Source organism: Chelonia mydas, chromosome 2 (assembly GCF_015237465.2).
Source record: "Chelonia mydas isolate rCheMyd1 chromosome 2, rCheMyd1.pri.v2, whole genome shotgun sequence".
Lineage (NCBI taxonomy): Eukaryota > Metazoa > Chordata > Testudines > Cheloniidae > Chelonia > Chelonia mydas.
In genome coordinates, this window is record NC_057850.1 from 40,669,196 (window position 1) to 40,687,273 (window position 18,078).

At 43.2% G+C, this 18,078-nt stretch overlaps 1 protein-coding gene across 2 annotated transcripts in view; it reads right to left on the reverse strand.

Annotated features, from left to right (window-relative positions):
• CPQ (carboxypeptidase Q) overlaps positions 1-18,078 on the reverse strand; it is a 253,374-nt gene that overhangs the window by 40,934 nt on the left and 194,362 nt on the right. For both annotated transcript variants that reach the window (XM_037892236.2, XM_043539322.1), the window contains one exon: positions 416-617. In XM_037892236.2, coding sequence (XP_037748164.1) covers positions 416-617 — 202 coding nt within the window. The remainder of the gene's footprint in view (positions 1-415; positions 618-18,078) is intronic.

The window sequence follows — 18,078 nt, forward strand, 5'->3', positions numbered from 1 at the left end:
AATTAAATTAAATAAGAACAAGTAAGAAGTGGGCTGAATTTCAAAGGGATATTTTTGTTTTGGGGTCCTGTGTTAGAATAAAGCTGAGGGAATTCTCTACTATTTTTAAACCACTGGTATAGGAAAGATTAATATAAATCGTAAAGCCTAAAAGAAGATTTTAGGCCTGTTGTCCCATGCATAATCTAAATCTTTATTAAACTGATGCTTAAACACACATTCTGTCCTAATTCTGTGGTTAGTCTTTAAATATTTACACATTTCCTCTCTAACAAATATTACTCAAGAAAAAGATTTTTTAAAAATGTTGTCAAATATCAAATAGAGCTACAACCAGAATTTAAGAAATAACAGCATACAGAAACAACCAGGCCAACTCAGCCACTTTGTCTATGACTTCATCCAGCATTCTTACCTGGTACTCCATCTCTCACCCAATAATCAGTGTCTGTTTCACCACCATTTTCATAAATGTTTGTAACATTGATAGGCTGCAGCAGCTGCATAATCTCCTTCAGGATGGCTCGAGCTTTATCACTGCCTGTAAAAGCCAGGCCCATCGGCATGAAGGTACCTGAATCAGACTCCATGACGATGTCAAAGTTGGAGATGTTACCCTGAACACATAAGAAAAGAACATTTTAATATTTATTTGCAGACTATTTCTGTAAGAATCCAATATTTGCCATTAGCTACATGTTACTAACAGAGCATGCAATACCAAAAAATTAAAGAGAATGCAGACAAGAGATATATATATATGAACTATATAAAACAGGAAGCCTCATTCCTCGTATATGAATTGCTGATAAGTCTCTCCTTTCTGAGGAAACATAAAACATAAAACTGAATGCATCCGATGAAGTGAGCTGTAGCTCACGAAAGCTTATGCTCAAATAAATTTGTTAGTCTCTAAGGTGCCACAAGTCCTCCTTTTCTTTTTGCGAATACAGACTAACACGGCTGCTACTCTGAAACCTGTCATAAAACAGAAGGCTTTCACAAAATAGCCCATCTGGTGGCACGAACTCATTGCACTTACTAACTAGTCCTCTTAATAACGCGACCCTGATGAGACAGTTTAGAACTAGTTATACCTGAACTGTCTTGAAGGCATCTAACAGGACACACTCAGTCCTCACAAGTTAGAGGTTTTGCTTCTATGCACATGTCTGGGAAATTCATGACAGCATAAGTAAGTGTTATTGGGCAGTGCTTCTCATGAATAATAGACCCATGCGAAATTGACTCACTGGTAACTATGAAAATGATCTCACACAAATATTACCAGCAATGAATGTTCAAAACCTGTCACCCTGGTGCCACAGGTTTTCTGAAGTTCAGCAATAGAATGTGCTGTGCATGCTCAATGTACTATTTTTAATTGCTGTAACTTGGTTCTTTCAAGATCAAAGTATTTCAGATGTGGCAAAAATAGGAGTTCCTAATTCAGGAATAGGTAGGCTAAAAGTTTTAAAAGAAAAGTCTTTGAGATATCTGAACACACGGAAGTGTCTGAAAAGCAACTTAAATAAAGACTAAGGGCTTGGTTACACTTGCAGATGTAGAGTGCTGGGAGTTAAACCAGCCTTCGGAGACCGCAGCAAGGAAAACGCTGCCATGTATTTACACTGTCAGCTGCAAGCGCACTGGCGTGGCCATGTTAGCAGCTCTTGCAACGCCACAAAGAGCAGTGCATTGTGGGAGCTATCCCAGTGTGCAAGCAGCTGCAGCGTGCTTTTCAAATGTGGGTGGGTGGATGGAGCGTGACAGGGAGTGTGTTGTGTGTATGTGGGGGGAGAGACAAGTGTGTTTTGGGGGGCACAGTGTGTGTCAGCGTGCTGTCTTATAAGTTCAGACAGCAGCAGACCCCCTTTTTCCCCCTGCCTCTCTTTCTGACACACACTCACAGCAGCAGCATTCCACAGTAATGGTTTGCTTTGACCCGGAGCAGATAAACAGCCGGCTGTCAGAAACAGAGCTTTGAAAGGGGATATCCGCATGCCTGCAGCCGAGTTCAAAACAATGAGACGAGTGGCCACGTGACTTCAGAGGATTATGGGACATTTCCGGAGGCCAATCACAGCGCACTAATGCAACACGTCGTCCACACTGACACCCGGGCATTTCAGCTGGGGCGCAGCAAGTTTTATGCTTCTCGTGGAGGTGGATTACCAGGAGCGCTCCAGCTGCAGAGTCCAGGCACTCTACGTGCCTTGCCAGCATGGACACCTCAGGAGTTAGGGTGCCCGGGCCTGATTTAATGTGCTCTAACTTGCAAGTGTAGCCAAGCCCTAAGTCACCTCCCCAACTGTTGGACAATAAAATGGCTAAACAAATTAAGATATTTTTGAAAATAATTAACTTCTTGGCTGAGTTGAAAAGCCTGAAAGGTTTCATTCTAGAAAGGTAAAAAAGTTACAAGTTACTGGGAACAGAGAATTAGAATGGAAGTGTCCTCTCAGCCCTATCTCCAGTGCAATGGCATAGGTCATGGGTTCTCACTCTGGGGTCACGACAACCCTCCCTTTCCTTATGGCAAGATGAGAAGAAGGACCAGAAAGTGCATTCTGTTGCAACGTGCTAACAGCATTGGAAAGGCTGAAAACCATGGGTATAGTTGATAGAATGTGTAAGACACTAAGCTTTAAATTTCAGGCCGGGTTAGCTGCCAGTGATAGTATGAGACTGTGTTCAGGACAGCATTAAAACATTTCAGTCCCCTGGGGCATGAACACAGATGTACAAGGTGTCACAGTTCCAGGGTGATTGCACCTGTATTCCCCCTCTGCGGTCTGCTCCAGGAGTGCCCAATCAGGTCTCAGGCCTTAAGCCATCAGCTGTCTCTGGTCCCACTCCTTTCTGACCAGGGTTTTAAGGCTGCACATCCCCCTGTCGTACACAGTGATATCCTCAGCAGCTCTCAGACGTATCCAGCCCCCTGCTCTTTACTTTCACTGCCAGAACAATGACAGGGTTTTTACCAGTGACCACACAGCTCTTAGAAAGCAAAATACATTTATTTTTAAGGCAAAAGCATCACAGAAAAAACATATAAAAATGATAAAAGGATGTAAATGCTCACTAAACATACCAGGACTCTCCCATCTTCTACATGGGAATTCTGTTAGGTCAAAGTCTTTCCAATCCTTCTGCAAGGGTTGGAGCCACCCTACAACCAAAGGTCCTGTTTGCTGAACCAAAAGGAAGGCCCTGAGTCTGTTTAAACTCAGCCTTTTATACCAAAAGTCTTTCTTTGTCCTCCAGCCTCCTGAAAACAGTTAAAACCAGTCCCTCCTGCTCTTTCCCAGCAGGAGAAGCTTCAAAAGATGGAGAATCTGCATAGCCAGGCTTGGGATTTTGCATTAATCACCTCTTAGTGATCCCAGATCCCGCTGGATCCCCCACCCCACCCCCAGTGATCCAAGATAGCACAGGAAACCACCCCCTATTTCCACCCCAAAGTGAGCCAGGAAAACACAGATACATTTGTATTGGTACAAAGGACTATTCTACCAGCTCAAACTGTGCAGCCCATCTCAGTATAATGGCTTTTTGAGGCTTTCATGCTTTCTATGTACAATACAATATGGTCCCCAAAGATACCGCATGTGGCTGCAATATCTGTCACACAAGAGTTGCCAGTTAAAAGACAATATTTGCTACAGTAACCACATTTCTCTCCTGTATTAGGTATAGGAGGGGAAAATCTAGGTATCATTCATACCACCAAACTGGCAAATGCCAATGTTTTAATGCTGACCATTGTACCCTATTTGGCCTGTAACAGAAGCATTTCAAACACTGGCTCCTGAGCAGCTCCGCTGGATGCCTGTAAAGCATTGGCTATGTCTTCAAAACAATAACTCTGCTCAAAACAGTACTCATGTTTAGGGCCCTACCCATGGTCCACTCTGGTCAATTTCACAGCCATAGGTTTTTTAAAATCATAAATATAATGATTTCAGCTATTTAAATCTGTAATTTCTCGGTGTTGAAATTGTAGGGGTCCTGACCCAAAAAGGAATGGGGGTGGGGGGGGATGGCGCAAGGTTATTGAATGTGTGTGTGGGGGAGGTGGGGGTGTGGTACAGTTATCCTTACTTCTGCGCTGTGCTGGCGGCGTCACTGCCTTCAGAGCTGGGCAGCTGGAGAGCAACGGCTGATGGCATGGTATGGTATTGCCACCCTCACTTCTGCGCTGCTGCCTGCAGAGCTGGGCCCTTGATCAGCAGCTGCCACTCACTGGCCGCCCAGCTCTGAAGGCAGCGGCGCAGAAGTAAAGGGTGGCATGGTATGGTATTGCCACCCTTACTTCTGCACTGCTGCTGGCGGGGCACTGCCTTCAGAGCTGGGCATCTGGCTAACAGCCACCACTGTCCGGCCACCCAGATCTGAAGGCAGTGCAGAAGTAAGGATGACAATACCACAACTCCCCTAAAATTACCTTGTGACACCACCCCCCCACAACTCCCTTTTGGGTCAGGACCCCCAATTTAAGAAATGCTGGTGTCCCCCCATGAAATCTGTATCATATAGGGTAAAAGCACACAAAAGAACAGATTTCATGAGGGGAGACCAGATTTCATGGTCTGTGACATGTTTTTCATGGCTGTGAATTTGGTAGGGCCCTACTCATGTTATAATGGGTTTCTAGTGCAGTAAGAGTGATCGATAGCATGTAAATGAATTGAGACAGACTATCTGTGGTTGGCAGAGAAGTGTTGGTGGGAATGGAAGAAAGGATATGGGGAAAAAGATTATCTAAAAGGCAAAATTGGCCACACCAAGCAAACTTCAATATATCAGCAACACGCGTGTGCAGAAAAGACCACTTAACCATTGTAGAATTATTTTATAAGTAACAATATGGCATTCTTCAATTGTTTTCTGTTTATATAAATGTTCACATATGTTTTCAATATTAAACTGACAAAATGAACCACCCACAGTACACAACACTGCCTTTTCCCTCCTCGTTTATATTGTAACTGTTTAAATGTTAGCACATGCAGGAGGGGTATGAAAACAGAATGTCTTTGCACAGAGAGAGCAGATTGGGATGGGGGTGGGGAGGAAGAAACAGGCCACAAAGGTTAGAACTGCTCTTTCTCCTTTTTAAAGCATTTTGTCCATTAGAATGTAATGAATAGTTACAGGTATATGCATAGTGGATTTAGAAAACAACAGTAATGTAGGCTCCCCAAGCGGTGGTCTGGGCTGATTTTACCACACCAACTTTAGCATTTGTAATAAGATACTAAGGTTCCTATGTATGAGGGAAGAAATATGTTTCATGTAAGACTATCCTTTATTTCCTTTAGATGGTGCAGAGATAAGAGGCTGAGGCTGCATTTTGTTCTCATATGTAAACAGTTGACTATAATTGTAGGATTACAGAATAACTGTGGGCTCAGCTGTTCCCTCCACCTCTCCCTGTGCTAAAAATTTAATTCATATGCAAGCTTATTAAAAACTCAGGCCACTGAGATAATCACTTTTGTCAGGGACCAATGTATTTGCTGCAACTCGCAATAATGCAACATACTTAATGGTATAATTCTCACCATGGTACACAACACAGAGAATTAAATGAAACACACTGACCCTTGTTAATGGGAGTTGCCTGCTTAACTCTCTGCACATCAAGGACATTTATCCTTTACATTCCTGTGACTTGATCCTGTCCACAAACCATATTTAGTGCAGGATGAATCTGCCACAAAAGAGATAACTTTTTTCTGGCTTATTATGTCTATTTCTTACATTGAAACTTTGAAATGCATCAACGTAGAGTTTATTGCTTGCATATGCAAATAGACTGATCCCTGCCAGTATTTTCCCAACTTTATTTTTAAATATGTATTCCTATCAACCAAAGCTAAAACACATTTTAAGCATATATCCCCTCCTCCCTTTCAACCCATAAGGCAAGCAGCTAAAACCATGAAATCACAGCCAAGTCCTTTCAATCTATAAAAGGAACCAAAACATCTGGATCTCATGAGCCTATGAAGGTATTGATTCTGTCAGAAAGGTAACAAGCCCCACTAAGGCTAGGAACTGGGAATCTTAGTCAGCCAGGAAGCCAACTGTTTAGTTAAAAAAAACCTTAATACTTAACAGGGATAATGATGCTTGGTCAGGCATAAGACTCAAACCATGTTCCCAAAGTCTCATGACTTTGAGTCACTGAATTTCCTCTTTCAGAGCTGCAGCACTGGGAGACCAAAACTCTCAGATTAAACAGGGGGCAGGGGGGACCAAGCTGTTCTAAAAGGCTTTGGCAGCATTTGGGCTATTTAAAATACACTTATCTCCTTTCTATAAATCTGAGAATCTTAAAGATAATTTGGAAGAAAGAAAGAAAGAGTCCAATGGCTTAGCTGTTATTGACTGGTTCTACCACCAGTCCTAATTAGAAGACTCACCGCTTTACAAGGAAAACACTAAAATGTTCTTTTATGACAAAATATTGCCTTTGATTTGCACGCTAAATATATGTTCCAGTATATGGGACGTGATTGAGTTTGGCAGTCTCCCTCAAGATTTCTGTTACTGAATTACGCTTAGCATTAGGAAACACCTACACTTGTATGTCAGGATTTGATCCTAAGCAATTTGGAGCTAAATATAGTATTGCAATAACCATCTTATACCAGATATAGTCAAATGAAAATCACCTCAGTCAAGTAACTATATACAACACTACAGGTTTATTAGTCTGGTAACTAAGAGTACGGAAAATGTGGTATGAAAATATGCTAAAAGCCTAAGTGTGTAACTTGCAGGTAAAAAAGAAAACAAGAAAACTAATTAGATTATTTTTAAAACTCATATATCACTATAATGTCAATTTGAGTTGCTATTTTTAGCCAAGCTCAGTTAATAAAGCAAAATAGCATACATGGAAACTGAAGAAAAAATTCAGAACAGCTGTTAGGAAGTAGAGATGAGCTGGTCTCAGAATACAGTATCTGGCAACCACAAGTACAAAAGCACAATTTATACTCCAAAAAAGCGAGAACTGCAAAAGTACAGGGAAGTGTGACTGGGAAAATTTCCACACAAGTGACCCTGTTATTAAATGGGAGAACCTTACTGTGAGGCACTGTACAGGGAGGATTCTTTGCCCCTCTCAACAGTCAGGTGAAAGATTTTTCTGTTGCACTTAGTTGGACCTATGTTTTGTACCTCTAAACCAGTGGTTCTCAACCTATTTATCACTGTGGGCAGCATATTGCCTGGGCCACAGATTAAGAACCACAGTGTGCTCCCCACACCCTCCCACAGATCCCTATGTTCAGAGCTTCCCACCCAGAAATCCCTCCACGAAGTGGAGCCCTGGGTAGGGGACTGGGTGGCAGGAACCCCGGACCCCTCTGTGCAGGTCCAGGCAGCAGCCCTGACCCTGGACCCGGCTGTGAGGTAGGGCAGCCAGGCGGCAGCCCAAATCCCGACCTCGTGGGGTCGGCAGCCCCAGACCCTGGACCCCACCGTGCGAGGATGGCTGACAACCCCGGGCCCCAGACACCTGCTGTGTGGGGCTGGGCAGCAGACCTAACCTCAGATGCTGCGGGGCCAAGTGGCAGTCCCAAACCCGGACCTCTGCTGTACATGGCTGGACGGCAGCCCTGGACCCCTGCTGTGTGGGGCCAGCTGGCAGCCCTGATCCCAGCCCCCCAACGTGCTAGGCTGGGCAGCCAGGAACCCGGACCCTGCCGCACAACCCAGCAGCCTTTAGCACCCAGCTGGTCTGCAGCTGTGTGCTAATTGGGCCACATGTGGCCCACGGGCCATGGGTTGAGAACTACTGCTCTAGATCAGCAGTTCTCAAACTATGGGCAGGCCTCCCCAGGGAGGCGTGGGAATGTGTCAAGGGAGGCGTGAGCTGTGTGCCCTCCGAATCCCATAGTCCCAGCCTGGAGCACCTTCCTGCACCCCAAATCCCTCATCCCTGACCCCACACCAGATCCTACTCCCCCAGCTGGAGCCCTCACCCCCTACACCCCAAAACCCTCCCCAGCCCGGAGCCCCCTCCCGCACCCTGAACCCCTCATTTCTGGCCCCACCCCAGAACCCACCCGCCCAGCCCAGAGCCCATACCCCCTCCCAAACCCAAAAACCCTGCTTCATCTTGGAGCCCCCTCCCATACACCAAACCCCTTGGCTCCACCTTCCAGCCCAGAGCCCCTTCCTGCACTCCAGACCCCTCATCCCTGGCCCCATTCCAGAGCCTGTCCCCTCAGCCGGCACCCTCACCCCCTCCAATACCCCAATCCCCTGAGCCAGCCCAGTGAAAATGAGAGAGTGAGTGAGGGTGGGGAGAGCGAGCGACAGAGGGAGGGGGGATGGAGTGAGCGGGGGCAGGACCTCAGAGAAGGGGCGGGGCAGGGGGGAGGCCTCAGAGGAGGGCCAAGGAAGGGAGTGGGGCAAGGGTGTTCAGTTTTGTGTGAATAAAAAGTTGGCAACCCTAATCTTTCCTCCATAGAATTCAGCGACAAAACTCCCATTGACTTGAATAAGGTCCAGATTTCACCTATAATCTTTTACTTAATTATTACCATTTTGCTTGGTGAACACAAATTACCAATATGTCTATGTGTTTGGTAAGCGCACTATTGTTTCTCTCAGTTTGGCAACCCTCACAGACAATACAATTTGTTGTTATGTGTTTTGAGTGTCAGTCTCAATTGATATAAACGGCAAAAGGAAAAGGAGATAGCGTTAAGAACAGCAACACGCTACATACAGTAACCCTGAGATTATCCATGGCCTTATTTGTGGCCACTTTTTCTCTTTTGACCATTTTGGTATAGTAGAGAGTTTTGCCAGTGAGAGATTTTTTTATTCAGACCTGGATACTTATTATATGCAAGCCCCTTTATTGCGCGGGAGTAGAAATAGTCAACATTTTCTGAATGTTATTTTTTCAATCACTGGCCTTTTTACAAACACTTTCTTCCAAAATACTGTCAACATTATTAATGTTTTTCATGTTAAAAAATTGTGGCTTTTTCATGTTACCCCCAAATTTTTATTCAAAACATCGAACTGGTTACCAATTTTTTAAATTTCCTAAATCATGCGTTTTTAATCAATGAAAATTTTGGTAACATTTTAAATAATATTTTTAATAAAATTAATTGATTTTTTGGAACAATTGAAAACAAACAATACTTTAACATTTCCTAATCTTTTGCAAAAATAGACTTTCATTATTCAACCAGTTCTGCTCATGAGCCAATGCAGTAAAATGAAACTAAAGTATTGAGGAAAAACAAAGTAGGAGCAAATAGAACATGTGTTCCTTTCCAGCTCTGTCATCTCAGACCCCTTTCTACGGATGGAGTCTGTCTATCCCTTTCTCTCTTCGTTAGCAAACAGACAAACTTTGGCTCTTTCCACAATCTGTCCCCAACTTCTGGACAAAGGAGCTCTGAAGTAACTATAAAGCAGCCCATGTCTCACAGTGACAAGATGGTAGTCAAAGCTGTGGAAAAATCAATGGCAGAATCGGTTTTTCAAACATTGTAAATGCTTATCCGATGCACATCCCAGTAGTAGCTTTACATCACCCTGCTTGTAACCTGGGGGCAGAAAGCCATCCATCCTCAAAAGCTGTCTCCGTGTTAACTCCAGTGAGCCTCTGGATCGGAGAGCTGGAGGGGAAGACTTGATGGTCCAAGGAGTCAGGGTGTGTTGGCAGCTGCAGACTGTGGAAGCTGAAGAGGGATCAACAGGCTGCTTGTACACACTTTGAGGCTGTCCTCCTTGCAGCTTAGGTTTATGAACAATAAACAAATTCCCTATTAAATGTTCATTATATTTATGTTCTACTGGACAATGCTCTCCAGGGGCCAATAGATACAGTCTACTAGGTATTACTTATATTTTTAAGTGTTTGTCAGGGGTACCCAGGAAAGGGCACTCATATAGTTAGTACAAGTCCCACTAAAGTGGTACAATAAGAAGCCTATGGGACAGATTCTCCAGTCTGCCAAGTTTATCTTGAGGCACTTGTGCGCAAAGTGAATTTAAAGCATACATAGGCTTGCACTGGAGAATACCCCAGGTTTAGGTGGATTCTCTACCAGTGCAAAGCTAGCTGAGGTGGCTTCTGCTACCCAGAGTAAAGGGAGGGAAAAGGTGTATCGCAGGGTAGAGGAGTGGGGAGGTGGGGGAAGGGCAGGTCAGAGGAAAGGAGGGGAGGGAAGGAGACACGGTGGAGCGAAGTTCTACCAAACCTGATTCCCCACTGGCTTTCAGTACCTGAGGGGCATTTTGCCAGTAATGTAAATTAAAATTGCCCACATGCTGCTTAATTTATGCTGGGACTATGCAGCTGAGAATCATACAGCCACGACTGGCTCCTTGTCAGTCCTCATCTGAGTACAGTGGAAAATCAATCTCTTTTCGTGTTTTATAAAAGCCTGCTTTTCCATTAATGTCTCCTTTGGAAAAAAAATCACAATTTAATATTAAGAAATGTATATTATAACTCACTAAAATCACTGTCATGCAAATATAATTGTTCATGTAATTATATCTATATTCAACTCATTAGCACAATAAGTGATAGTAATAAATATTAACTGTGATTGTAGAGAATTAAGTAGAAGTGGCTTTTTCTTTTTTGCCTCTTTATGTGTGAGTTGCAGAGTAGCAGCCGTGTTAGTCTGTATTCGCAAAAAGAAAAGGAGTACTTGTGGCACCTTAGAGACTTAAATTTATTTGAGCATAAGCTTTCGTGAGCTACAGCTCACTTCATCGATGTAGCTCACGAAAGCTTATGCTCAAATAAATCTGTTAGTCTCTAAGGTGCCACAAGTACTCCTTTTCTTTTTATGTGTGAGTATTTTTTCTTATCCGTTTCTTCCATTCTCATCCTGATGACTCACAAACGAATGCTTAAATAGAGATATCAAACTGATCTCCCTAATTCAGATCTCCATGTTACATTATTTGCCTAAAACATATAGGACAATATAAGTGAGAGGGAGGTCATACCATTGCCAAAATAAGCACTCAAGAAACAATTAGCTGAAGCCTGAGGCATAAAACCTATTTGTCTTTCATTCTTATCTTTTTTCCTCTCCTGCACTATTATCTTCTCCTTTACTGCAGCAGCCATATATTGATAGAAAAAAACTCTTCCAATTCATTTTAAAAAAAGTCACCCTACCTGTTTTTACAGGTACAGAACCACAACAAACACACACTTCTATGCAACAAGATATGAAATAACATGCTCATTGCGAATCCATAGCACACACATCCTGCATTCTTAATGAAAGGAAACATCTCGTAAGCAGGGGTTATTAGATTCTTAGAGTTTTCATCAAATACCTAAAAGGAGAAATCCTATTATCCTCATCTCAGCAGCAAGAGAGCGCAATCCTCCTTACTCTCAAGCCATCTGATTCCCTTGTGAGCGTGCATGCAAATAAGGACCGAATTTCAGATATCAAAGTTTTGAAATTTTCTGTTAGCAGAAATAACCAAGTAGGGCAAAAGATGAAATCTTTTTTCTAGTAAGTACAAAAGTAAATCAAAATAAGTTGTTCCCATTAGTATCTTTGATACAGTCGAGTCTTAATCTAAACGTTACAACCAGGCATTACGGGCTAAATAGTTTTACATTACTTAACTAGAGATAGCAATACTACTACATAGATTTATTGTAAGAAAGTTTTCTTTAAGAGGATTTGAGTTAAATTTACACTTGATGTAATGCTTCCAATGATTTCAACGGAATTACAAGAGTATGAATTTGGCCCATTGTCTCTTAATTGTAATTTTCTGAATTTTCCAGTTGTAGAGATTGTATTCAGTATTGTTGTAGCCAGGTTGGTCTAAGAGGATATTAGAGAGACAAGGTAGGTGGGAAAAAGAATTATTTGTAAGCCCAAAAGCTTGTCTCTCTTACCAACACAGGTTAGTCCAATAAAAGATATGACCGCATCCACCTGGTCTCTCTAATTGCAGAGATACTTAGTTTCCCTTGGAGTTTTCCTCTATTCCTAAATAAATATGATTTGCCACTCATGTTTTCTTAAATTTATCTACAGAAAGAGCCACAATATGGGTGCTGATAACCCTTCTTATGACAAGTTCCTTCCTCTTAGCCTATGTAATTGGGAAAGAATAGCAGTATTTGTGATGTTTTGTGTTTTTAGAATTTTTTTTTATTATTTGTATAAAACCTAGGGGCTATACAATCAGGGCCCCAGTGCATTAGACACTGCACAAACACTAAACTCCAGTCCCTGCCCCGAAGACTTAGGGCCTGTGATGGGGTGCGACTTATCACTGTGGTGCCTCCTGCTGGTTGTCCAGGGAATTATTGCTGCACCCTCTCTTGGTGGTGTCTCGCCCACTGTCACCTCCATTCCTGGACCCACATCACTCCCAAGACCACGGCGTCCACGTCAGTGGCCCTGCCCTCCCGCTGTGCCACACTCTATGTTCCCCTCCTTCTGGGGGGACCTGCAGTCTACTGTCCGGCCACTCCCTTCAGTGGCAAACTGCAGTCCACTGTCCAGTCACTTCCTTCAGTGGCTCCAGCACCCTCTTTGCCCTTGCATCAGGGCCTCAGTCTGCAGATCCCTGTAGCCTGCCAGGAGCTGCCTTTAGCTCTCTGGGTCTCTGCCTCAGTGCTCTGTCCAGGGTGCTTGCTGCCCTTTGCCTGCAAGGAAGCCAGTCCTCCTCCCTTCTCAAGCTCCAGAAAGTGATTGAAATGCTCTGTCCTGCATTCCTTCTTATATGTGCCAGCCCGGCCCTGATTGGCTGCTCCTATAAGCCCTTCTGTGATTCGCTGCCTCCTGCACAGCCTCCCTAGGGCTGCTCAACGGGTAGTGATCAATGGCTCCATGTCTAGTTGGCAGCCGGTGTCAAGTGGAGTGCCCCAGGGGTCGGTCCTGGGGCCCGTTTTGTTCAATATCTTCATAAATGATCTGGAGGATGGTGTGGATTGCACTCTCAGCAAATTTGCGGATGATACTAAACTGGGAGGAGTGGTAGATACGCTGGAGGGGAGGGATAGGATACAGAAGGACCTAGACAAATTGGAGGATTGGGCCAAAAGAAATCTGATGAGGTTCAATAAGGATAAGTGCAGGGTCCTGCACTTAGGACGGAAGAACCCAATGCACCGCTACAGACTAGGGACCGAATGGCTAGGCAGCAGTTCTGCGGAAAAGGACCTAGGGGTGACAGTGGACGAGAAGCTGGATATGAGTCAGCAGTGTGCCCTTGTTGCCAAGAAGGCCAATGGCATTTTGGGATGTATAAGTAGGGGCATAGCGAGCAGATCGAGGGACGTGATCGTTCCCCTCTATTCGACACTGGTGAGGCCTCATCTGGAGTACTGTGTCCAGTTTTGGGCCCCACACTACAAGAAGGATGTGGATAAATTGGAAAGAGTCCAGCGAAGGGCAACAAAAATGATTAGGGGTCTAGAGCACATGACTTATGAGGAGAGGCTGAGGGAGCTGGGATTGTTTAGTCTGCAGAAGAGAAGAATGAGGGGGGATTTGATAGCTGCTTTCAACTACCTGAAAGGGGGTTCCAAAGAGGATGGCTCTAGACTGTTCTCAATGGTAGCAGATGACAGAACGAGGAGTAATGGTCTCAAGTTGCAATGGGGGAGGTTTAGATTGGATATTAGGAAAAACTTTTTCACTAAGAGGGTGGTGAAACACTGGAATGCGTTACCTAGGGAGGTGGTAGAATCTCCTTCCTTAGAGGTTTTTAAGGTCAGGCTTGACAAAGCCCTGGCTGGGATGATTTAACTGGGACTTGGTCCTGCTTTGAGCAGGGGGTTGGACTAGATGACCTTCTGGGGTCCCTTCCAACCCTGATATTCTATGATTCTATGATTCTATGCTTTTAACCCCTTTTCTGCCAGTGTGGGACAGATGCCCCATCACAGGGCCTGATTCTCATTTACACCACAACTGCCAGAGTAAAGGGGCCTCAGTGAAAAGGAAAATCAGGCTCTTTAAGATCTAGGAATCAGTCTCAACTTAAATGTAGCAACTAAAAGCAAAGACCATTTCAGCTGGTAATACTTTTATGAGCAATGGTGCTGGTGATTCAGTATGCAGACATCTACCCTTTGAGTCGATACTGACCAAGTGCCTTAGTATGGTGTTGGTAGGGGACACTGCACTGTTGGAGGAATTGTTTTTCAGAGGCAACACCTGACCAGCTATATTCATATATTAAATATGCTGTGGCAGCTAACCCTGGTGTCCTGGCCAAAACCTTAGGGATGCTGTGATGGGACTTAGCCCTATCACCTATTAAAAAAATATTCAAAAGCCCTGAGGTAGGAGGATGCAGGGGGAGTAGCTTAGGCTCCTGTGAAGGAGGCCCTGAGGTAGGGTCAGTTAAGAATACTTTAGCAGAGCCCAAGAGGTATGGAAGAGTGGTTAGACCAGCAAAGAAAGGAGAAGCTTGGAGGATCTAGGGAGAAGCCAGAGAATCAAAGGGAGGCTGAGTTAAACACAAGCTGTGGGGAAGCAGCACATCGGGCTTGGAGGTAGGAAGTAGCCAAGGGAACCAGTAGCATATCTGAAAAAGCAGACCTAGCTCCTTAATACGGGTCCCTAGGCCACAACTCAGAACAGAGGGTTCCCCTGAGGAAGGGGCATGCCAGCCCAAGAGAAGAAATATTGAACTAGGGTGGAACTGAAGACTGTCCCCAAAGGACGAGTCAAGGAAAAGCTGGGGGGGTGTGGGGGGAGGCGCTTTTGTGTTAGGATGCTTTGTGAACTTTCAAGTTGGACCTTTCTGTTATTCTGGAAGGGGACTGAACTTTGTGAGACTTGGCCAGTAGTGTGAGTCACAGAAGACCCAGTGAGAGACAGATGGGCTTATAGGAGGTGCCAAAGACAAGGACCTCCAGTATCATCACACCCTGACACAAGAGGGCACGACAGATGATGAGTACACTACTTTGGAGGCGCCATTAGGTCAGCGTGCAAGGGAGTGAGAGACCCTCTCCATAGAGCACCAAATAGCCTGTACGCCCCGTCATTAATGCATCTAGTGCGCAGATACTGCAATAATGGGTGCCACAGAAATACTTAAGAGTGTTACAAATAAAACTGTACATAGGTCTATGAGTTACTTACTACTAAAACATTATCTCCCTAGTAGCTATATCATCTTTATTCTGTTGCTACATCAACTATGTCAGAACTGTACGATTCCCGCTATAGTAATGTCACCCTTCAAGGGTCTATCTGCCAGCAAATAAATATTCTTGGAACCGAAAACTAAATTGACAAAGCAAAAAAAGTAATCTATTCAATTCCATTTTATGCAGCTAAACTGTATATACAGAATCTTTAAAATCATACATCTACAGTACTTATACTTGTTCAGCTCTGTTATCTTCATTATTCTACCCTGCCACATGAGAATAGTGCATTTGCACTCACACAAACACATTTCAATTTCAAGGAAAACCATGTCCTGTTCTGTGCTGCCTTATAGCACCTTTAAAATATTTCTTTTATTTGACTTTTAATCATAACCACCAAGAAGTAGTTCATGCTATCATAATCCTATTGCCCGAAATTAGCACAATAAATCATTAAACGGTTAAGATATTTTTCATGCTCAAATAGAATGTACAGAATTAATCTGCTTTATTTGGTTACTATGTATAATGAGGATTTCTTGTAGCTAAATTATCAAGAAGGGGAAAAATAAATACAAATGAGGATGTGATTCTTACTTATTTTTTCCAATTAAGGATTAAATGCATATTAGGTTAAACTGTGCAGTCTTCATAAAACAACATCCAGAGCTGAACTGCAGTGGCATAACAAAAATTAACATAATTTTTTCTGCCAAATTAAAAGTGAGTTAGGTATCATTCACCCCCTTTATTTACTAATTTGATTATTAAATGTAATCATTGATAATATTTCTCAATCTACACCTAAAACCAAACAAGCCTAGCCACAGCAAACAAGCACAGACCTCTTGGCAAAGCATGGGAACAGAATGACATGATTCCATATAGTGGTAACATTTCTTTTTTAAGAGACTACTAGGCTAGCCCTTGCAGATCCTATTCTCTTTATAGAGTGAAAATGGGTGATATCTTCACCATCTGTTTTGGCAATGTTCCCTTCACCAGCATCATGCATACAGTACAGTGTGTCTGCTGTGTCTCCATCTCCTGCATACATGGATTTTTGTAAAGGATTTATATAAAATTCTTGTTATATAGTCTCCTGTTTTGTTACATCTTAGTCCATCTGAATACCGTAGCGTCAGTGATCAATCCAGCATTTAAGAGACACTATCCTCCTCCAATTATACCACAGCAAGCCTGTCCAAGTGTCCTCTTTGACATATCTACCAACTGAGGGCTTGTCTACATGGGGAGTTTAATTCACAGTAAGCTACTGTTTGTCAACAAAACTGTGTAGTTTAGACATGGCCTCACTCATGTTACTGAAGGTTAAACCACCCCCTTCCCATGTTGACAAGCCCTGAGAAGTCTAAAATGTCCTAATAGCGTTGATATAATAGGTGCGTAGGAATCCACATTATCCAATGCCTATTTTAAAGCATACTAGTAAAGAAGCAAATTGGGACCCCCTCCCTCTGTTCCTTATATGGCACCATAGTGACGTTAACTCAAGCCACTATATCATTGCTTTCCACTACATACAATCTGATTTAATTCCATTTATTTTTTCACAGTGAATTCTTAATTCTGTGCCTCCCTCTCAAAATGAAACTTCCAGTTATTTGTTCTTTTAAGTTAAATAATGTTATGAGCTAAGTGAAACTTTGTTATGGGCTGAATTAAAACCTCATTCACATAGATGTGTGAATAAATAAATTTGTTAATGTTGTTTTGTTGTTTTATCTAAACCACTGTGTTTTGATTGAAGTATTTAGGAAACTTCATTTGGGGTAACAAGATTTGTGAATATCATTTTCTATTAATAAATTGACAAACCATTTTTGGATAGCCTCTGATAAAATGAAGACACTCTATGATGTAAGGTCATATGGGGAAACTTTAAAAAATTTTTTAAAAACTTTTAAAGAAACTTCTATCTGGTGAAAGAAGGGTAGGAGCCCCAAGAAGGATAGGAGCCTTGGGAGGGACCCTATACAGTAGTGACGCAAATAAAGAAAGGATGCAGTTGGGTCCCAGGACTAAACCCAAAGTTATCCATAAAGGTCATCTAAGGCGATATCAGGGGGACAGGATTTCAGCATGGCTGCTCCCTGAATCTGACAACTGAGGATGCTGAGGCTGGGAAAGTTGTGACCGTAATGAGTCTCCCCATTCTGACAGAAAAGAGCAGGAATTGTTCTCGGAACTGTCACAGCCACCAAGTTCCACAGAAACAACAGACACACCTCAGGAGCACAATTAAAAGAAGTTCAGGGAGAGAAAAGCCCCAAAGACAGATTTGGGCGGGATTCCAATCCTTTTCTGTTTGTGATGTGAAACTTTCTTGACAGAAAGACCCTGAACATATGTAATAGTTAAGTGTGTATCATTAGTAATTTGTTAAATTATTTCTTTTCTTTCTGTTTGGGCTGGGTTATTGGGGGTCACCATTTTAGGCCTCATCGAGATGATGGGCAAAGCTCAGGTGGGGAGTATTGTTATGAGATGGGTGAAACTTTGTTATAGGTTAAGTTAAAACCTCATTCAAACAGATATGCGAATGGGTCCCCCATTTAAGACAGTTGTAACAGACAGTTAAGGGGCTACATCTAAAACAAAGCCTAATAAAGTCCACCCAGGAGCTACCACCAGGTGGGTGGAGAGTTCGATAGGATATCGTGGCCAGGTGGAAGGGAGAGAACACTGAAGGTACATCTAAACTTAAAATGCTACTTCAGTATAGACACTCACTACGGCAATGGGAGGGGTTCTCCTGTTGTTGTAGTTTATCGCCTCTCAAGGAGGTGGACTGCTAGGTCAACAGAATTCTTCCATCAACCTAGCGCTGTCTACATGGGGGATTAGGTCAGCATGGCTATGTCTCTCAGGGGTGTGTATTTTTCACATCCCTGAGAGACTTTGCT